The sequence below is a fragment of the Capra hircus genome, chromosome 20, assembly GCF_001704415.2.
Source record: "Capra hircus breed San Clemente chromosome 20, ASM170441v1, whole genome shotgun sequence".
Classification (NCBI taxonomy): domain Eukaryota; kingdom Metazoa; phylum Chordata; class Mammalia; order Artiodactyla; family Bovidae; genus Capra; species Capra hircus.
In genome coordinates this window covers 7,883,650-7,906,798 of record NC_030827.1, presented here as the reverse complement: position 1 = coordinate 7,906,798, position 23,149 = coordinate 7,883,650, and the positions used below count along the sequence as shown (strand labels likewise).

General features: G+C 41.7%; 1 protein-coding gene across 3 annotated transcripts in view; it reads left to right on the top strand.

Moving 5' to 3' along the window:
* Positions 1 to 23,149, top strand: part of ARHGEF28 (Rho guanine nucleotide exchange factor 28) — a 344,574-nt gene that overhangs the window by 146,221 nt on the left and 175,204 nt on the right. For all 3 annotated transcript variants that reach the window (XM_018065570.1, XM_018065568.1, XM_018065569.1), the window contains 2 exons: positions 14,815 to 14,998; positions 18,746 to 18,926. In XM_018065570.1, the coding sequence (XP_017921059.1) occupies positions 14,815 to 14,998; positions 18,746 to 18,926 (365 nt within the window). The remainder of the gene's footprint in view (positions 1 to 14,814; positions 14,999 to 18,745; positions 18,927 to 23,149) is intronic.

Genomic DNA, 23,149 nt, shown 5'->3' with positions numbered 1-23,149 from the left:
ATAACCAATAAAACTTCACATTTAATTTGTTTTTGTTATGGATTTTTAAATTGTTTTTTGGACAGAAATCTTTTCTCAGATTGGCATACTTTTGACAATTAGGTTAACTGGCTTGAAATACTCTTTTTTTTAAAAAATAAATTCTGCTGTGCTCAGATAACTTGAGTTGTAGGCTTTCCTTTCTGCTCAAATTACTTCTTTTCACTTGTGTGTCCAGCAGCCTGACATGGCTGCAAATACCAAACTTGCCATCACCAACCTTGGCAGCAGTGGGGAGGCTGCCATTTGAGTAAAGATCCCAAAGGGACTGCAGATGCTGTCTCAGAGGACTGACTGCCTTGCGCCTGGGAACATAGTGCCTCTCCTGATCTATGGAGGTAGGTAGAGCTTGTCTTGGGTATGCATTTTTTTCTTTTTATTTGGCTGCACCAGGCCTTAGTTCGGAGAAGGCAATGGCACCCCACTCCAGTACTCTTGCCTGGAAAATCCCATGGATGGAGGAGCCTGGTGGGCTGCAGTCCATGGGGTCACTAAGAGGCAGACACGACTGAGCGACTTCACTTTCACTTTTCACTTTCATGCACTGGAGAAGGAAATGGCAACCCACTCCAGTGTTCTTTCCTGGAGAATCCCAGGGACGGGGAAGCCTGGTGGGCTGCTGTCTATGGGGTCGCACAGAGTCGGACACGACTGAAGTGACTTAGCAGTAGCAGCAGGCCTTAGTTGCAGCATGTGGGATCTTTAGTTGTGGCATGTAAGATCTCGTTCTCTGGCCAGGGATCGCACCTGGGCCCCCAGCATGGGGAGCGCCAAGTCTTAGCCACCAAACCACCAAGAAAGTCCCCTGTGCATTCTGATTTAAGGAAGGAAAAGCCCATTTACTTTTAAAAAGTCATATAAAACTCTCTCTCATAGCATATATATACATTTACAAATCAATTTGTAGTAACAATTTGCAGATTCAAGGCATTTGTTGCCAAAGTAAATTGTGAAAAATGAGTTTGGACTTTTCTTCAGGTCTCTAGGTAAAAGTACGTCATTTGTTCAAAGATCTTCTTATAGGCAGAAGTTCTTTGCTGTGGATGAGAAGAACTCTTCATCAGTTATACCAACTGTGAAAACATAGCAACCTGTTTTTTCAGCTATTGGGATATAACTGACATATATTGTTAGATATGTTTGATGTGTACACATGTTGATTAGATGCATTGATATATTGCAGGTGGTTACCACTATAGCATTAACACCTACTTCTCATCACATAATTACCATTTCTCTTTTTTTTCCTGTGGTAGGAACATTTAAGAAGGGTGGCACCATGAATTGAATCTGTAGGACATATACATTAAAATTTTTAATGAAGCCAAGAAAATATGTGAGACTGCTTTATTAAGTTTAAAGAGTTAAACTTTGTCCCTACCTTTACAGCTGATTCTATAAGTGGAAGAAGTTTGCAGGGTGAGCTGATTGAGCCTTTGCAGCTTTCTTTTTTTTTGCATGGCTGTCTTGGGTATAAACATAGTCAATGTATTTTGAGAGCTGGTTTCTCATTCTGTAATTTTATGGTTGGCTGGAGAGCTGTCTCCAAAGAAAAGCAATGGATGAAATGGGTAGGACCCACTGACAGTGGCTCAGGGAATTTTTTTGTTTTAATAATAATTCCAAAGACTATTATTTTAATTAATTCCAAAGATCAGATCAGCAGTATGTACCTTTCCTTGCGAGTGGAGTTACGCCACTGGTGGAGTTAGAGTAAACAGAACAGACTTAAACTTAGATCCAGAAGTTAGAGAAATGGTACATTGGCTGCAGAATACCTGTTGCAAGGGCCGGGCCAAGTATTGGGTTGGCCAAAAATTCATTTGGGTATTTCCTGTAAGTTTACAAGTGAACTTTTTGGCCAACCTAATAGTATCTGTCTGTGTGAAAATAAGTCATACTGTAGTGAATGGTGACTTAAAGGAGAAGTGGAAGCCTCAGTGGGGCCACAAGTTTAATGGTGAGGTACTGCTGTTACTGAGCAGAGTGGTTAGCATGATGCTCTGCCTTATTAATAGTGTCTTTATAAATTCCCTTTGAAGGAGAATGTTTGTTTTTCTCTATTTTACAACTTAATGGGGGATAAAAGGAAAAGAAATGCAGACAACCAGAAGGGCTTAGGAAGAAAGTTTATAATAGAGTAAGGGTTATTCAGCAACCATTGTTGCTGCTGCTCAGTCATGTCTGACTCTTGCAACCTCGTGGACGGTAGCCCACCAGGCTCCTTCTGTCCATGGAATTTCCTAGGCAAGAATACTGGAGTGGGTTGCCATTTCCTTCTCCAGGGGATCTTCCTGACCCAGGGATGAACCCCCACCTCCTGCACTGGTGAGCGGGTTCTCTACCACTGCCACACGTGTCTGAATTGTTTAGTGTTCTTTAAGGAGTTTAAAGAACCATCGTATAATATTGCTTATCTGCAGGAAATGCTGTTAAGCGAGAATTAGCAGTTCATTATGAAAGACTCAATGGGAACTGCCAATTTTCTGTGACACCTACATCTTGCTTCAAGCCACATACCCGGAACATCCCCTCTTTCTAGGCAACAAGAAAAGGGAATTTGAGGGCCAGCGGTGTTTGTCAGAGGGAGTTATCTGTTTATCTTTCCTTGAATAGAAGAAAGAGATCTGTAACCAGTAAGAGACAAGATGTTTAACACTTGAAACAGAGCTTGTTTAGTGTTTGAATACAGTCTGCCAGCTCTAGAAATTGAAAGAAAATAAAGTGAGGCTCAGGAGGAGCAAGGCCCTGTTGGTGGGCCACCACCTGCGTACCAGGTTTTATTAGTAAAGGGGATGAATTAGAAGGCTTGCTTGCTGTCCCACAGACTTTGTGAAATGTCAGCTTTGTCTTTCTGCCGTAAAGCTTTGTCCTGGACAGAAAGTTTGAGATAACATCAGCTGATGTCCTACCAGTGGGCAGGAAGCCTATAAAGGAAAGATTTATCACAAAATATAAGTTTTTAGGTTTAAAAAACAAAATTGGAAGGGTTTTAAAATTAATGCATTATGGGTGTTGACTAATTCTGGGATATATATTTTTCCCGGAAATCTTGACATTTTTCAAGCAGTTGTGTATACACTCAGTATTACTTTCTAGCCTTCTGGTATTTCTGATAGTACCTGGTGCAACAGACATCTCCACACTTTCTCTTCTGACATTTAAATCTGGTATTATATTCCTTCAGTTGCTGAGGTAACACACTGGATAACTGCTAGTGGTGGAGAGAATGATCTTTAAGACAGGTCCTAGGGTAAATGGGTAAAATTGTTTCATAATACTTAGCCATGCACGTGCACGCAAATGTGCATCATTTTTTTAAAACCCTTAACCTAAAACTGGTTCCTCTGCTTTTCATCTCTCTCTTTTTTTTTTTTTAGCTTGTCATTTTTAAAGAATAAATTTTTTGGCAGTAAAGAATGTAACACAGAATTGACCTCTTAAAGAAAGGCCCTCTTCCCTCTTTGAGTCATTTGGACTTTTCCTGCAGTTGAGGCAGTCAACTCTTATTAAGCACATTCTTATTAAGCACTTACTAAGCACAACTCTTTGGAGAAGGAAATGGCAACCCACTCCAGTGTTCTTGCCTGGAGAATCCCAGGGACGGGGGAGCCTGGTGGGCTGCCGTCTATGGGGTCGCACAGAGTCGGACACGACTGAAGCGACTTAGCAGCAGCAGCAAGCACAACTCTTATTAAGCACAGTGTTTAAGGCACTGTATTTTAAAGAAGAAAAAGCAGCTTAAATTAAGCTTTTCCTTAAAAATGAAGCTTCCTACAGGACACCAGTGGCCTGAGACTAGAGTAGAGAATGATATATTTATTCTCATTCCTGAGAAATAGAGAATAGGGTTCTCTTCAGGTTATTTTCTGGTCATTTTCTCCTACTCTCAAAATTTTCAAGGAAAAAACAATGCAAGTGGAAGCTTTTATTTTCAAATGCTCATCCCTACTGTGCTTCCCAAAGGATTCAAGGCAGTGGAAGGTTTTGAAATTCATCTCTGGGTGGCAGTGTTTCATTTCTGGCATTTCTCTTTTGGGAACCCTTCAAATGTGTGGGCCAGTTTGGGGTTGCACACGGGGGACTGAAAGTGAATTTGAAAATGATTGTAGCCAAGTATTCTCTTAATACTTATCTTGAGTAAAAAAAGTTAAACTTTTTACTGTTTTCATAGAGTTCTTTAATAGAATTTGAATACTGGCAACTTTTTGGCTTAGACATTAAAGAATCTGCCTGCAATCCAGGAGACCCTGGTTTGATCCCTAGGTCAGGAAGATCCCTTGGAGAAGGGAATGGCTACCCACTCCAGTATTCTTGTCTAGAGAATCCCATGGGAAGAAGAGCCTGGCGGGCTATAGTCCAAGGAGTCACAAAGAGTTGGACACGACTGAGCAACTAATACTTTCACTTTTAACTTTCCATGTACTACTTTATTTAAAAATGAAATCAAATATTGGTTAAAAACTTCTAAATGCTTGGAGGTAAAAAGGCTGATCGTTGAAGATGGGTGGGTGAGGCCTGGCATGGGGGGCAGGCAACACGCTGGAAGTGGTGGGATGGTCTTAGGGAAATGGTCAAACCTGTGTCCTGGAACAGTGGCCCCTTTGCTGGGCCCTGGTGAACTTTACAAGGCCTTATCTTGATTCTTTCAAATATGGGTCATGATGTGGACACAAGTCTGTACAGCCCTCAAGTCTTCTGTCTTTCTATCCCAGGTTTTGTTTCATAGTGATTCTTACATGCCCACTTTCTCTTCCCCATACCTGGATCTGTAGCAGCTTTTGTTTTGCAGATTTGTCATGAGAGAGTGGGTGTGTGCACACGCACTTGTGTGTGGAGACAGATGACCTTCTGGAGAGCGGGGTGCATACCTGAGCTCTTAGGGTTGGTGAGGCTTAGTTTCCTGCTGCTTGCTCTTCCCCACTCTCAATCTGTTGATGTATTCAAGTTCTGTCTTTCTGCTCTCCTTTTCTTGGGTTTGTCTTCTTTTATCTCATTATCTTTGCTGAAAAGCCAACTCATTGGAAAAGACCCTGATTCTGGGAAAGACTGAGGGCAGGAGGAGAAGTGGGAGACAGAGGATGAGATGGTTGGATGGCATCCCTGACTCAATGGACATGAGTTTGAGTAAACTCTGGGAGATAAACTTCTGAGAGAAGCATGGCGTGCTGCAGTGCATGGGGTCTCAAAGAGTTGGGCAGGACTGAGTGTCTGGACTGCAACAGTGGGAAGCATAATAGTTAGGAACTTGAGTTTTAGAAGTGGAAGAATCTGGGTTCAGATTCTTGATGCTCCATTTACTACCTGAGTGAGTTTGGGCAGTTGCATAATTGTGTCAAGCTTCTGTTTCTACCCCTACCTTGTCCAGTGCTAGTCAGGAGTTGATGAGATGAAATATAACACATGTGAATTGCATAATAAATGTTAGAGGGAAACAAGAAGTGTAAAGTCCTTGTAGTCATTGGCACCTAGCAAGGATGAGATAAAAGTAGATGTGGTGACTGATTCACATTCATGCCTAACAGCCGCCATCTAGACTTCTAAGTAACTTTTTCCAACCTTCCATCCTCACTCTCATCCCAGGTAGACTTATATATTGGTATTCTGTTTGGGTTACCCCATTTATCTTCTCCTTCTCTCACCAGAATATCCTTTCCTAAGTGTGCCCCTGTGCTGAAGGAGGGGATATGATCTCCCACTAAAGTTGCAGCTCATAGCCACCAAATTAAATATTTCTCCATGCGGGCTTAGATCTGTGGCTTCCAGGGCAAGGCAGATGTGTGGCCAGTTTCCTGGTTGTGTTTCAATTCAGAATCTCAATGCAAACTTCCAAAGGCCATTTCTAAGATATGATGAGTCTGTGCTTTTCCTTCTTGTCAATAATAGAATTAGATTGTGGTGTATTTTCATTTGTCTTCCAAACAGAACAGGGTTCCTGGAGGGTCACTTGGAAGGGTGCCTGGGGATTCCAGAGGCTCCCCTGTGGTGTGAGGGGACAGCAGAAGAAAGCCCAGTGCATCGTAGGCTGTCAACAAATATCAAGTGAGTGAATGAATGGTGGATGGAAATCAGAGCCTTGAAGAAATATTAACAAATGTAAAAAGTCTGTTGCACAGGTTGGAAAAACAAGTATGACATAATTACTGCTTATGGGACCTGATGACTGCCTGCTGCCCAAGCCGTGGCATTGACGCACGTTTGTCTTAATGGCACATCTGGCGTCTTACACTGATGCGATTATAGTGCCTCTTAAGCAGATAACTGGTTCCCTTAAATTATGATGTTTAATTATAATCAGAGGGAGACTGCTTTCGAATATACGTGGATCTATTTAGCGAGTGTTTATTGTATTTTTGTATTAAAAAGACCAGACAAATATATATGTCTGGTAAGTCCCCCGATATGGGCTTTCTTAGTTCTAGAGAACCCTGTCTCATATTTTATTTTCGTTACAGCCCCCTGACAATCTTGGATATGAGACTGAGCAGATAGTCCTTTCCTTTTACAGATGAAGCAGCTTAGGATTGGAGAATTCAGTGGTCTTCCCAGGGCTGCATCACTGTAGGGATCTCTAATCCGATCCCTTTGCACTGGACAGTGCTGTGTCTGGTCTTCATATCTTGTGTCGGTACCCATATTGTACAAGGCAGTCTGGGAGTGTCCCCAGATTGCGAAAGCCAGACACTGGTTTGCCATTTGTGAGTTCTATAAGGATGTTTTAGTGTTTCAGCTGGTTTAGTACTAGTTCCACAACGTAGATACAGTCAACCTCTATGAGATACAAAATCGATGAAGTGCGTTCCAGGACTGAATATCAAAATGTGAATTTTCTGGAATGACTGTGTGTGTGGTTGGTGTTTTCCCAGATTTTCAGTCAGGGGTTGTTATGATCTGAGTATCTCAAATGTGTCTGATGCAGAGCAGATGTTTTAGGAAGCTAAACCCTGCCATTATGCCTTTTTAGTCCTCTTCTACCTTTCGGCTTTATAATCCCGCCATGCCTGCCATGTGGTATTGTGCTCCATGGGACGTCGTGTTTCCGTATCTTTCCCATGAGTGTGTTTATATTTGCAGTTCCTATCCTAGACTCACTCAGCTCCGATCTTCTGTGTGGAAGGTGGGTTTGTTTACACACACACCAAAGCCCTGATTAGACTCCCCAAATGGAAGATGCCTTAATATACCATCTCTCCTCCCCTTCTCGTTGAGAGTCCTGAAAAATATCTGAGATTGTGTGTGCTGCTCTCCGGGTAATTTTTGCTAATAGTTTTTAATTCTTTTTGTGCTCATCATTTTATAAACATCTATAAATTTTCAAATTGTGATATATGATGTAGGTTGATTAACCTGTAATTAACCTTGTAGGTCAGATAGTTTACTTATTTCTGTTCACACTTTCCTAGAGCTGTAGTTACCAGATAGGATTTCATGGGCAAGATATTTATTTTATTGCCAACTAAAATGGGCTGACTATATACTTCTGCTTTATGTCCATGGGTCCTGGCATATGGTAGTCTTTTGATTCAATGTTGGTCTGCTCAGTGACTTAGACGCACAAATTGAGACCTCCGTGAATATATATGTGGCTTTGGAAACCAGAGTAGAACTTATTTTAATTGATAGGATTTATGTGAATTAAAAAATATATTTTGTTCATAAGCTTATAGGATTGAATACATTTTAGTGGCTCTACTCAGGAGTTATGAAACATTGGGAAACTCTAGAAAAGAGAAGGACTTCTGAACCCTACACAGTAGAAGGACTTGTTCAAAAATATTTGCTCCTAGATTATTGTCCCCACTGCAGGTTTAATATTTTGCTTAATGTTTAAGGCTGTATCTTGGTGTAGCAGCAAGTGATGTAGGTTGCAAATAGCTTGTAAAAGTCAGAAGTATTTTTCGGTCTCATTCATTGGTGAAATTTTTTAGTTAATGAATGCTTAAAAATTTTTTTTCATTGGAGTATAGTTACTTTACAATGTTATGTTATTTTCTGCTGTATAGCAAAGTGAATCAGCCATATGTATGCATATATCCCCTCTTTTTTGGATTTCCCTCCCAGAGGTGATCAGGAAGACAGTGGTATAAATGGGAGGCATAGATCTGGATTTTGTTTACCAGATATTTATTTAAAGTAGCAGATCTCAGCTCTGGCTGTGAATGATTGTAGGATCCCTTTGGAATCTTAAGAAGAGATGGCTGCTTGAGCCCAGCCCCAGAATTTTAATTGTTCTGAGGATGGCCCTGAACACAGCTATGTGGGTGAATGGGGAGAGAGAAGAAGAGCCCTACAGACATCACTGAACCCCAGTAATACCAGTGCCCCTCATTCCGTCCTAGCCACATTCATCTCTTTACCCTCAGAGGTGTTATTAGATAACTGTTATCTTATTTTTTCTCATAGTTTTACCACCCACCTATTGGTATATAATATAAAGTTTAGTTTTCACTTTTAAAAAAACTTCATATTAATTAATACTTATTCTGTGTATTCTTTTGTGACTTCCCCCTCAGCATTATATTTCGTAGTTTCTTCTCTATTAGCATGCAATTCATTTTTATTGTTAGAATATTAGTGTTTAATTATACTGTAACGACTGAGTGGCTTCACTTTCACTTTTTACTTTCATGCATTGGAGAAGGAAATGGCAACCCACTCCAGTATTCTTGCCTGGAGGATCCCAGGGACGGGGGAGCCTGGTGGGCTGCCGTCTATGGAGTCGCACAGAGTCGGACACGACTGAAGCGACTTAGCAGCAGCAGCATGCTGTAACTTATCCTATTATGGATGGACATTAAGAACACTTCTATTATTGATCATTTACATTTTTATGCATGCTTCCTGGTGTATACAAAGCACAGTCCTCACTGGGGTTTAAACACAGAAGTGGAATTGCTTAGCCATACAATATTAGTGTCTTCAAATTTATTAGATTATGCCACTGTGTTTTCCAAAGTGGGTGTGCCAATTCACATTTCCTCTAGCAGTGCACATGAGTTCCTAAGTGCATGATAATTTATTTTTCATTCTTCCAACCTGAATTTCCTGCTACCTTAGAAGCACAGTCAGACCTCGTGGGATCATGGCCCCGAGTTTGGAGTGAAGAGTCTACAAAAGCACCCTCCTTTAGTAACAAGCAAGCTGGTCACCTGTGCTCTTGTGCCTCGGGTGCTCTGGCGTGTGATCTGTGTTGCAGATCTGTTATCTGTAATCTGTGCTCTATTTCATAGATCCCTGATCTCCAAAAAGCCAAAGCAAGGATCAATCTTCCTAGGACCTTGGGTCTTTGATGTGAGAGGCTCATTTGCCAGGAAGAGAAACTGAGTTGTGGCAGAGAGGCAAGGGTGGGCTTCGTACCTCTCGCCTTGTCTGGGGCAGATGAGACCCCCTTTATGCCGTGATGGGACTGTTGATTGAATGTCACAGTCTGCGGTTCCTTTTTGTGTCTGAGTGATCTTGCTCCCAGGATGTTACAGGTCACACCTTTTAATGTTTTCCATTAGAGCAATTATTAGTAATTCTGTTTTAGCTCAAATAAGTCTGGGCACCAACTAAACAGGAAAAGACAAATTTCTCTGGTTAAAAAAAAAAAAACCCTTTCATTTTAATTAAACTCTCCGACGTCTGCCAAATTGCAGAACCCCTTTCCACAGCTTGTTTTCCTGACCCCTGTTAAGAATCTGAAACTCTGTAACAAGCAGAATTATTTATATATGTCATGATGTTTCCTATTTCAAGCTCTTTGCTTGATTCTGGGCTCTGAACATCTATATTGAGCGCAAAAGCTTGTTCTGAACATTTTGGGCAGCTTTTGGTTTCCTTCAAACACCAGAAGCGCTTCTCTCCCCCTGCCTCCTGCTTTCCCAGGAAGCAGGTGGATCCAGAGGGGGACAGTGGCTACTGTGAGCGCCCAGTCGCCCAGACCTACTGTCCTTTCCCGCTGAGCACGGTGTGCGGCTGTGAGACGTCCTGGGACCCTTTGCTGCGATGCTTACACCTCTACACCCCTCTCCTCGAGCAACAAAATGCAGAGAAACTGCCTGGGACTAAAAGCAACTGGGTGCGTGCGCATTTGGGACAGTTTCTGGACAAAAGATACACAGAGACCAAAAAACCCAACTGCCACTTTGAAGAGGCTGAAACAAAAGCAGAATACTGTGCCTGCCTCCTGCACTCAATGCCACCTGAGGGGTGGGCAAGCCGCCTACGCCACCCATCCAGCCATCCTCTGAACACATCTCCACCCTCACCCCGTATGAGGAAGCTCTACCCCACTCAGGGAGGGAGCAAGCAAGGGAACCTGTTGTTTATTCTCACTCCCCTCTGCTGCAGCAGGGGCTCCAGTAAAGCCTTGCCTGAATTTCTTGTCTGACTTTTAGTCAATTTTTATTGATTGGGGGAGGCTAGGAGCTCTGGCTGCTAACAGATGGAGCTGGAAAGGAGAGAACAGGGGGCTGGTCTAGCAAACAGGCCTGCCAGATGCTGCTGGTGGAGGAAGCAAGTTCTGTCCACACTCACACCTCAGTCAGGTTTGGTACAGTGAAGTACAGGCAGGTTTGAGGGTATTTTAGGTCCTTGCTCCAGGCACTACAGGGAGTACCATTTAAATGATTGACACCACACTGCATTTATCAGTGCTATGATTTTAAAAGAGAACATGAAAGTTTTAGATATTCCCTTTTGGTCATATTTTTCTTGGAAAAAAAAAAAAATTGTGTCCCATATAAGCGTGGGCATTTCTCACCAGGTTCAGACCAAGAGCTGTGACTGAGCGGTCCCATCGGAGTGTGGCTGGCTATAACTGCATGCTGACTGGCACCCTGGGCAGTGCACTTGTGTGTGTGTATTTATGTGTGTGTGTTGTCACCTGATCCTAGCAAGTCTCTTCCTGATTATTATTTGAGAAAGGAAAAAAAGTGTCAGTGTTACCAAACGTGCCTTGTTGGGAATCAGTTAAGAGTAAAAAGACCTTACTTTCTAATTAAGTGGGTTTAGAAATCAGAAAGTTAAAGGATAAAATAAAGATAAGTTCTCTGGTAGTCTTTGAAGGAGAGCAGGTATATTAAGCTTGTCTGGTGGGGGTACACTGCTTTGTCTGTTTCCAGATGTTTCAGATGTCATTTTACTTGGAGTGGGAGGGAGGGTGTCTGTGCTCTGTTACACAGATACACGTACAGTACAGTGAAGTCTGTGACGTTTGCACATTTGAACTATAAGGCTTTATGCTCATTGATCTTCATGTAGAAATAGTGTTAACCAATTAAAAATGGAAGCTAAACTGTTTTCTTTTGCACCCATGTGCAATGGAGTATTCCCTTCTGATTGTTTCACGTTAGAGTCTTGTTGGATGCTGGCTCCAGCAGCATAGCCTGCTGGTGAGGCCAGGCTGGGTTTAGGGCCTGAGGAGGGAGACCTCCCCCACTGCCCCCACCAGTGGGCCTTAGCATCACCTTGAAGAGGGAAGACATGGTTGGAATTTATTGAGAACTGGAAGTTTGTTTTAATGAGGGTTTTCAAATGCAGAGGAGGAGTGATGGGGGGCGCGGGGGGCGGGGTGTGACAGGGAAGGGAGTTTGACTAGGATTAGATCAAGATCATGGTAGAGTGGTTAAATATTGGTTTTAGGGCTTAGACTGTTAATGCTTTCTAATAAAGCATTGATATGCCTTGAAGGAAGGTTGTATGATGAATATTCAATCTTTGCCTAGGCTGGAGTCCTCCCGGACTAGTCAAGTTATGCAAATGAAGACAATGGAGTAGCTAAATCATGTCGGTGTAGACACTAAGCTGGGTGGAGAAATCGGTAGGTTTTGTGTTCAGTGTCCCAGCTGTGTGGGAGTATGTAGTTTGGGTTCATAGATTTTAGTCAAGAGGTATTGATATCAGAGGAAAAACTAAGAATAATAGATGCTTCAAAGAGCATCTGTAGCCATGTATTAAAAGCTGACTCTCATGGGTACTCATCAGGGAAAGAGCCATTGGTCATTTATTCATTCAACAAGCAAATATTTATAGAGCATATAACTCACCAGGCGCTGTGCTAGGATTAAAGATAGATAAGGTCCTATCCTCTGGGACTTTCCACTCCAGGGTGAGGCAGCATCCTCTGGATCTCTTTCAGATTACAAGCAGTCAGTAATATTACTGAACTGGAGGGTATGTGCAACTCAGATCCTTACTGCGTACTTATTCCAACAGATCTTGAATGTTAGTATTTTCGCGTTCAGTTGTTAAGACTGCGTTTGTTTTAAGGTGTGTCTTGATGCCTATGGAGCTCATAGGCTTAGCTTTTCCAAATATAAGCAAGTATATTCTTTTACATGTTTCCAGTGTAATGTTTATCATGGGCCAGCTGTGTTCCAGGTACTGAGTCATAGTAGGAACACGGTGTATAAATCATCTATACAAATTAGATGATTTAAACATATACAAATGATTGAGATTTTTAACAGTCACTTGTCATTCAACTCAGTAAATACTGAATGACTTCAGCAGGCTCCTCTGTCCATGAGATTTTTCAGGCAACATATTGGAGTGGATTGCCATTTCCTTCTCAGGGGATCTTCCTGGCTCAGGGGTTGAACCCTGGTCTTCTGCATTGCAGGAGGATTTTTTTTTTTTTTTTAAATCACTGGAGGCTCTTTAGTTCTTCTTCAGTTTTTGCCATAAGGGTGGTATCATCTGCATATCTGAGGTTATTGATATTTCTCCCAGCAATCTTGATTCTAGCTTGTGCTTCATCAAGCCCAGCATTTTCAGGATGTACTCTGCATAGAAGTTAAATAAGCAGGGTGACAATATACAGCTTTGACATACTCCTTTCCCTATTTGGAACCAGTCTGTTGTTCCATGTCCAGTTCTAACTGTTGCTTCCTGACCTGCATACTGGTTTCTCAAGAGGCAGGTCAGGTGGTCTGGTATTCCCATCTCTTGAGGAATTTTCCACAGTGTATTGTGATCCACACAGTTTTTCTGGAACTCTCTTGCTTTTTCAATGATCCAGCAGATGTTGGCAATTTGATCTCTGGTTCCTCTGCCTTTTCTAAAACCAGCTTGAACATCTGGAAGTTCACAGTTCATGTACTGTTGAAGCCTGGCTTGGAGAATTTTGAGCATTACTTTAAAACATTACTGCCCTTATAGCAGAAAGCAAAGAAGAACTAAAGAGCCTCTTGATGAAAGTGAAAGAGGAGAGTGAAAAAGTTGGCTTAATGCTCAACATTCAGGAAACTAAGATCATGGCATCCAGTCCCATCACTTCATGGCAAATAGATGGGGAAACAGTGGAAACAGTGAGAAACTTTATTTTGGGGGGCTCTAAAATTACTGCAGATGGTGACTGCAGCCATGAAATTAAAAGACGCTTACTCCTTGGAAGAAAAGTTATAACCAACCTAGATACTATATTCAAAAGCAGAGACATTACTTTGCCAACAAAGGTCTGTCTAGTCAAGGTTGTGGTTTTTCCAGTGCTCATGTATGGATGTGAGAGTTGGACTGTGAAGAAAGCTGAGCGCTGAAGAATTGATGCTTTTGAACTGTGGTGTTGGAGAAGACTCTTGAGAGACTCTTGGACTGCAAGGAGATCCAACCAATCCATCCTAAAGGAGATCAGTCCTGAGTGTTCATTGGAAGAACTGATGCTGAAGCTGAAACTCCAGTACTTCTTTGGCTACCTGATACGAAGAGCTGACTCATTTGAAAAGACCCTGATGCTGGGAAAGATTGAGGGCAGGAGGAGAAGGGGATGACAGAGGATGAGATGGCTGGATGGCATCACCGACTCGATGGACATGAGTTTGAGTAAACTCCGGGAGTTGGTGATGGACAGGGAGGCCTGGTGTGCTGCGGTTCATGTGGTCGCAAAGAGTTAGACACGACTGAGTGACTGAACTGAACTGAGCCACCTTGTAAGGCCATATACTATGCTAAATGTTAGCAATAAAAACTTCCAGGACCCCTCAGCCTATAAGAGGACACAGTCAGGAAACAGCCATAAGACACACTGGCAAACACCAACAGTGAAAACCCAGACATAGACCAGGCAAGGACCCCCCTGTCAAGGGGCATGTGAAGAGGCAAAGTCAAGCTTTTTAAAGAAAGTACTGGTGGACAAAGGAGCTGTGGGCTACAGTCCATGGGGTCTCAAAGATTCAGACACTGTTGAGCACACCTGAGTACACACACATATACACACAAACACAGACACAGGTATATGTAGCTTTGGCAACACTGAAGTAGTCCCAAGAATCTAACAGATGGATAAAAGTACCTCCATGAAGTCTGAGAGAGGTCATGGACTTAGAATCCATTTCTGCCTCAGCTGCTGAGTGGGGAGGAGCACGTCTGAGGACAAAGGGTGGAAATGAAGGCTCCTTGACACTCATGGCCCCTGTTAGCCTGTCCTGCTAGGGTAGCAGCATCTCCTTAGAGAACACCATAGGAAATTGATGATCTATTTCCAAAAGATGGTGCTCTCCTAGCACTTGTTTTCCCCAGATGACTTCACTGAACATGAGTGCACCGTGGTGGGTAGAACAACGTTGTACCAGATGAGCAAAGCTGGCTCCAGTGCCTGCCTGACCTGGCACAAGTCACTGACCTTTCCACATCTGCAAAACGAGGTGTTTGGATCAGATGTTTTTGATCATTCCTGCCAGCTCTTCCTTGCTTACTGTTACTGTTCTTACTCTGACAATCTCTTGGAGAAAATATGGAAGATAAACTTTTTAAATGGAGGAACTATTAATAATGTCGCTTGTTTTTCCTTTTCAGTTTCTCTGCATAGGGAGTCTCTTCTGCACCTGGCTGTGAGATGGGGCCTCACTAAGCTTTCCCAGCTGCTCCTGTGTCTCCCTGGGGGAGCCCAGGCCCTGACGTTACCCAACGAGGAGGGTGCCACGCCATTAGACTTGGCTTTACGTGGTGGCCACTCCAAGCTGGTTGAAGACATCACAAAGTGAGTTTGGCTGCTTGATAGATTCTCTCTCAGTCTACTTCTATAAAGTCTTCCAAGCATTATGGAAAAATTAAAGATGACCAAACCACAAGCTAACATTTGGCTTATAGTTTACCATCAGTTTCCATGAATACAGTATAGATATACATATCATATATAAACAGATATAGAGTGATAGTTGGTACTCACACTTCATAGGGGGAGAGGGAGTCAGGAAGTCTCTTAAAAGGCTCCATGGTTGGGGAGGTGGCTACAATAAGAAAAAATATATTGGGAAACACTAGCCTAACCCTGCCTTATCTTTCATTAGTTTACATGTCACTTCTTCAGAGAGGCCTTCTACATTCTGACTTTTATGATTATGATTAAAGTGTTAATTGCAACTATAATTATCATTAATTATACTATAGATCATAATTTATGATTTTATATATAATCATCATTTACTTCATTTGTTTTTCCATTCTAAATCATTTGGGGACTGAAACTTATTTCTATTTTACGTGCTGTGTTCAGCATATACATTCATTGAAAGATAGTTTTTGTTGAATCAATGAATAACAAACCCTAATCTTAGATACGATGTAGCCAATGGGCTGGTTAGTAGGATCTGGAAATAATGGAAGTGAAATAATTTGTCAAATGTAAAGTTCTCTATGTTGAAGATGATACCAACACTTTCCATGTTTGTTACTTAGAATGGTTCAGATTGGTCATTTTTTTTAGTGTTTACTTATGATTAGAGGAATCCTATTCAGTGATTTCCTTGACTTAGCATGTGGTAATAAATGGGAAGCAGCAATGAGCATTGCGAAGTATTACATAAATATTAAATATTATCAGTGTTATTACGTGGTTTGTCTTCATGGACTGGTTCTTTTCATGTGGCCCATGGAACCCATTGTAATTAATTCATGGTTGTATGCCACCCGAGTAGATGTTGAAGTCACAACTCTCTATTTTTGTTCTCACTTGGTCAGATGAACACCAAGTGAGGAAAGAGCCCATCCTAATGGAATTGCCCTTGTCCTTGCTCTACCATGACCACACTTTCTTTACCTGGAAAGGCCGAGGCAGAACCACTCCTTGAGTTTGTCACTGCGGATAGTTCAGGGTTACGCTGAGGACCTGGAGCACCACTTTATGTTTGGTAGCTTTGTATCTTTCTGTTGTGTCCAAGACCAGAAGATGATATGTATTTTAAAAGTTTACACATCTTCTATGTCAATAAAAGCAACAACCTGATCAGAAAATGGGCAGAAGATTCAAGTAGATATTTCTCCAAAGAAAACATACAGATGTCCAAGAAGCACATGAAAAGATGCTCAACATCAGTAATTATCAGAGAGATGCAAATAAAATGTGCAATGAGGTATCACTTCACACTGGTCGGAATGGCCATTATCAAATGTCCGCAAACACTGAGTGCTGGATGTGGTGTCAAGAAAAAGGAACCTTCCTACATTGTTGGTGGGAATGTAAATTGGTACAGCTACTATGGAGAAAGTGTGGAGGTTCCTTAAAAAATTGAAAATGCGTATGATCTAGCAATTCTATTCCTGGGCATATATCCAGAGAAAAACATAAGCTAAAAAATATATGCACCTGAGTGTTCATAGCAGCACTGTTTACAGTAGCCAAGATATGGAACCAACATAAATACCCACTGACAGAAGAATGGGCAAAGAACATATGGGGTATATATATACATTTGTGTGTGTGTATAAATGTGTGTATACCCCCACACACATACACAATGGAATATTACTCTAACATATGGGGTATATATATACATATATGTGTGTGTATAAATGTGTGTATACCCACACACACATACACAATGGAATATTACTCTAACATATGGGGTATATATATACATATATGTGTGTATATAAATGTGTGTATACCCACACACACACATACACAATGGAATATTACTCTAACATAAAAAAGAATGAAATGATGCCTTTTGCCACAACATGGATGGACCTAGAGGTTATCATCCTAAGTGAATTAAATCAAAGACAAATATCATATCATCTGTATGTGGAATCTAATTTAAAATGATACAAACGAACTTCTTTACAAACCAGAAACAGATTTACAGATATTGAAAGCAAACTTAGGGTTATCAAACGGGAAACGTTGTGGTGAGTGAGAGCTTGGGGTGAATGTATGCTGCTGCTGCTGCTGCTAAGTCGCTTCAGTCGTGTCCAACTCTGTGCAACCCCATAGACGGCAGCTCGCCAGGCTCCCTCGTCCCTGGGATTCTCCAGGCAAGAACACTGGAGTGGCTTGCCATTTCCTTCTCCAGTGCATGAAAGTGAAAGTGAAGTCGCTCAGTCATGTCTGACTCTTAGTGACCCCATGGACTGCAGCCCACCAGGCTCCTCCATCCATGGGATTTTCCAAGCAAGAATACTGGAGTGGGGTGCCATTGCCTTCTCTGGAACATATGCATACTAGTATATATAAGATAAATGACCAAAGAGGACCTCCTATATAGCACAGATATATTCTGAGATAACCTATACGAGAAAAGAATCTAAAAAAGAATGAACACACGCATAACTGGATCATTTTGCTATATACCTGAAACTAACACAGCATTGTAAATCAGCTGTATGTCAATAAAACTAAATGTTTACTCATCTAGTAAATTCATTCATGATGGGATTAGAAGTAAACTGTAAGCTAAATTCTGATTATGTGAAGGCGCTTCCATTTTCTAAATTAATTGCAAGACTCTTATTGCTTAGGCTGAATTATTCACTTCAGTGGCTTGCTGTTAGCATGGGGAGTTGTTTTCTAGAAGATTCTGAAGTCCCTGCCGGTAATTATGTCGAGTGTGGGGAGATGCCCCAAATCTTAGAGTACGAGTGTTCTTAATGGATCTATCATTCCATGTGATGGAGGCAACATTGATGTGGTTGGAACTACACTATAATTTTGCAGATATGCAAATGTTCATTAACAAAGTGATGTAATGGGAGGAGAGGAGAGAGGCATAGAGCTAGTTCTGTGACCAGAAGAATTCAGGAGCTCCTGCGGGCTGTTGCCTGGGAGCACTAGCATCTCCCTCCTGACCCTTCTCTATCGACCTACAGACCGTCCAGAATATTGTGACGCTAACTGAGAAGCCTTCATAGAGCTCATAGTAATGAACATGCAGTTCTCTGCCACACAGAAAATAAGCTGATATTCAGAACTTAGTTTGAGGATATTGTTCCTTTGTCCATGAGTGATTTCAAAAATCAACATGATCAAAGTTATGTATGTTTTCATTTGCACGAGGAAATGATTTACAGCAGTGGACCTGTGTTATGAATATCTCGCTTGTTTGTAACATCCAAACCTCACCATGCTCCCTAGAGATCATATCTGTTTTCCACTGTAATCACCTAATAAACCGTCAGCTGCCAGCCAATTTGTTCTACTACATGTGGTGCCATTAAGGCCAGAGGCATCTTTGCAGATTAAAAGGAGAATGAAATATTGAGGTGAAGCACTATGTTTACAAGTCAGTACTGTTGCATTAATTATGTAACTCTGTTACGTATATAATATATGTGATGACTTCTCTAGCTGGGAAAAGAAAGATGGCTTTATTAGGATGTGTTTATATGGTCTTATGTACCTGTCTTCAGTAGGAAGCAATTGTTCGGCCAGTGGGTTTGTAATAATATCAGGGCTGATGGGGTAATATCAGGGCACTGGCATTGTGGGTTTTGATTTCTGGTGTTTCAGCTTCCAGGGCAGGCGTTCCCCAGGTTTCTTCCGCGTGCAGCTCAGCGAAGATGCCTCTCTGCGGTATATTCACTCATCAGAAACCCTGACCCTGACGCTTAACCACACAGCTGAGCATTTGCTGGAGGCAGACATCAAACTCTTCAGAAAATACTTTTGGGATAGAGCCTTTCTCATCAAGGTTTGTGCCCTTTATTGTGTTATAAGATATAATAACTCAATCGTTTTGAGAGTTCAAACAGCAAACTCGTTATCTGGGGAACAGCATTTTTTATTTTTTTTTTTTTGAGAGGTAGCACTTTTTTTTCCTAATGGAACTTGGAGGGACATGGCATTGGAAACTGTTACACTAGTATAATGAAGATTATTATATAATATTTCGGAAGTAGTCATTTGTATAATATTGTTCCTTTTACTTTTCCTGAGCCAGCATCACTGATGTTGAATTTTAATATTCTAATGTTGGATATTTGCTATTACTTTACTGATTGTATTACAATTCTTATCTAAAATAGTTGCCTTTAGGGTTATTTTACATGAATAATACCTTCTTCTGGGATTTCTTAAGAACTAACATATTGTTAAGCCTTTGTTTCCCTGTACAACTTCTTCTTGAATGGGGCCGGCTACTTGAGACTAGTACTTTTTCAAAGACATTTTCCCTCCTCCCACCATCACCCAAACATCAGCTTTGAGTGTTGTTATAACATGCCCACCTTAGGTTTAAAATGTTTTATCTTCATTATTATTATTTTTTGGGTCAAATCTCAAACACTAGAAAGCAGATTTATATATTTTAATTATTATTAAGCAGAATGTTCTTTTGAGTAAAAGGGCTTCAGTCAGTTTAGTTGCTAGTGTTCACAGGTATAACGGATTTACTCACCAGATTGTGCGACAGCGCCTGCAACCTCCCAACCCCCAGTCTTCTCAGGCACATCCATTAATAAGCACCACCGGAAAAAAGCACCAATTTCATCACCAGTTTAGGCTTTACAAAGTAAACAGTCAGTTTAGAAAACTGATACTGTTATCAGTTTTGACTTTTGCAAAATGTTTGCTTTATATAACTAAATGAAAGATTTTAACCATAAATATTATATAACAAAACTTATAACTTACTCCATATAGGTTTTATTAAACATTTAAAATGAAACACACTCTTCAGAGTATAAACTACTTCTGTTTGTTGAGTTTAGGAAGTTTCTTTTTTTTTTTTTTAACTCATGCTCAGGTGCATCTGACTCTCTGAGACCCCATGGACTGTAGCTTGCCAGGCTCCTCTGTCCATGGAATTCTCCAGGCAAGAATACTGAAGTGGGTTGCCATTTCCTCCTCCAGGTGATCTTCCCAATGCAGGGATCGAACCTGCATCTCCTGTGGCTCTTGTGGCCCCTGCATTGGCAGGCAGATTCTTCACCACTGAGCTACCTGGAAAGTCCAAAAGATTTAACCATAAATATTCTATAGCAAAGATTATTGTTTTCTCCATATAGGGTTTTTTTTAAAAAACAATTAAAAATGAAACACGCTGTTCAGAGTATGAACTATCTTTGTTTGCTGGGTTTAGGGAGTTTCAGTTCAGTTCAGTTGTTCGTTCGTGTCCGACTCTTTGTGACCCCATGAACCATAGCACGCCAGGCCTCCCTGTCCATCACCAACTCCTGGAGTTTACTCAGACTCATGTCCATTGAGTCGGTGATTCCATCCAGCCATCTCACGCTCTGTTGTCCCCTTCTCCTCCTGCCCTCAATCTTTCCCAACATGAGGGTCTTTTCCAGTGAATCAGCTCTTCGCATCAGGTGGCCAAAATATTGGAGTTTCAGCTTCTACATCAGTCCTTCCAGTGAACACCCAGGACTGATTTCCTTTAGGATGGACTGGTTGAATCTCCTTGCAGTCCAAGGGACTCTCAAGAGTCCTCTCCAACACCACAGTTCAAAAGCATCAATTCTTCGGCGCTCAGCTTTCTTTATAGTCCAACTCTCATATCCATACATGACCACTGGAAAAACCATAGCCTTGACTAGACGGACCTTTGTTGACAAAGTAATGTCTCTGCTTTTTAATATGCTATCTAGGTTGGTCATAACTTTCCTTCCAGGGAGTTTAGTGTATAATTTTCTGGCCTACAGTATTTCCTCATTGTGCTTAAGGGTACTTTTAAAGATGCGGAAGCCCTCAGCCATTCCCATGGCTTATTACCCAGGCCCCAGGGGTGGATGTTCTATCCAGACAGAGGCGGGGCCTGGCCCGGCAGCCTTGCTCAAGGTGAGCGCCTCTCCCTGCAGCTTCATAGGGGCTGCTGCTGCTAAGTTGCTTCAGTCATGTCCGACTCTGTGCGACCCCATAGACGGCAGCTGGTCAGGCTCCCCCATCACAGGGGCAGAGCTCAGCAGTGTGTGTGTCCCCAGAGGGGACACTCAGACCACAGCAGGACCACCAAACTGCCGCAAAGGCGAGAGCGTGCTCCGCGGAAAGCCAGAATTCGGAACATTTCTTTCATTATAAAAACCTCCAACTTCTTAAGTCAGATTTGTAATTTCTCGTAACCTATTTGAGATCATTTTTACTGATGATTTTGGGAGATTTAGGATCAGTAAATCTAGATGCTTTAATAATTGATTATAGTGGATTATGCTATAACAAAGACCAGCTGAAGGTTACTTTCTAATGTATCAGAGATTTTCGCTTTATGGAAAACACTTGGTAAAAGAAGAATCCATCGCAGTGGGATGGCCTTGTGTTCCAAGTATCAGCATCCCTTTTTTTTTTTTTTTAATCCTTCCTGCCCTGACCTGTTGGTTGGGTGGTGTATAGGGAGACTGGGAAGGGAATGAGGCTGAGGTTCTTCCAGAAATTGTGATGTCATAACTTACGGTAAGAAATATATTTGGTTTCAGTCCATGGTTCTTGGCTCATAGCTCTCCAGACCTTTGGGATTTCCTAAATGTTGAGCAGATAAATGTGTGTGTGTGTTTTTGTTGTTATGCTAATCTGGCGACTATAGGAAAGCACTTAAGGATAGGGGGTAGTTACCAGGCGACCCACCCACTTTCAGTCCTACCTCCTTGACCTTCAGGGAGGGGAAAGGACCTGAGGTATAGTTTCATCACCCAAGGACAAAGACTTCGTCTAGCATGCCTTGTTAATAAAGCAAGCCTTCATTAAAACCCCAGAGGACTGGATTCAGAGATCTTTCCAGTTGGGGAACTGGTTGGAAGTGCTGAGTGACTGGCCTGCCTGGAGCGGCACGGAAACTCTGTGCCCTTTCTTCAGACCCTGCCCTGTATGTCTCTTCCATCTGGTTATTCCTGAGTTATATTCTCTTATATATATAGCTATTTTATTAGAGTTACCATGTATTTATCAATAACCTCAGATATGCAGATGACACCACCTTTATGGCAGAAAGTGAAGAAGAACTAAGGAGTCTCTTGATGAAAGTGAAAGATGAGAGTGAAAAAGTTGGCTTAAAGCTCAACATTCAGAAAACGAAGATCATGGCATCCGGTCCCATCACTTTATGGCAAATAGATGGGGAAACAGTGGCTAACTATTTTTCTGGGCTCCAGAATCACTGCAGATGGTGATTGCAGCCATGAAATTAAAAGACACTTGCTCCCTGGAAGGAAATTTATGAGCAACCTAGACAGTATATTAAAAAGCAGAGGCATTACTTTGCCAACAAAGGTCCGTCTAGTCAAGGCTCTGGTTTTTCCAGTAGTCATGTATGGATGTGAGAGTTGGACTCGAAAGAAAGCTGAGTACTGAAGAATTTGATGCTTTTGAACTGTGGTGTTGGAGAAGACGCTTGAGAGTCCCTTGGACTGCAAGGAGGTCCAGCCAGTCCATCCTAAAGGAGATCAGTCCTGACTATTCATTGGAAGGACTGATGCTGAAGCTGAAACTCCAATATTTTGGCCACCTGATGTGAAGAGCTGGCTCATTTGAAAAGACCTTGATGCTGGGAAAGACTGAAGGCAGGGGGAGAAGGGGACGATGGAGGAAGAGATGATTGGATGGCATCACCAACTCTATGGACATGGGTTTGGGTGGACTCCAGGAGTTGGTGATGGACAGGGAGGCCTGGGGTGCTGCAGTTCATGGGGTCGCAAAGAGTCGGACACAACTGAGTGACTGAACTGAACTGATAATAAACCTGGAAGCTAGTAAATAAAATGTTTCTATGTTCTGTGAGCTGCTCTAGTGAATTAATTGAACACAAGGAGAGGGTTATAGCCAGGTGGACGAGTCCAGGTAAATGTAAGCAGATAGTGATCATCATATAGGCTGTCCACACTAAGGTTTTACAATTTGGGTTAACATGTAAAATTATATATAGTGTAATGAAATATTTATTTATTAAATCTTAGACATCTAAAAGTCTATTTCTATGTAATA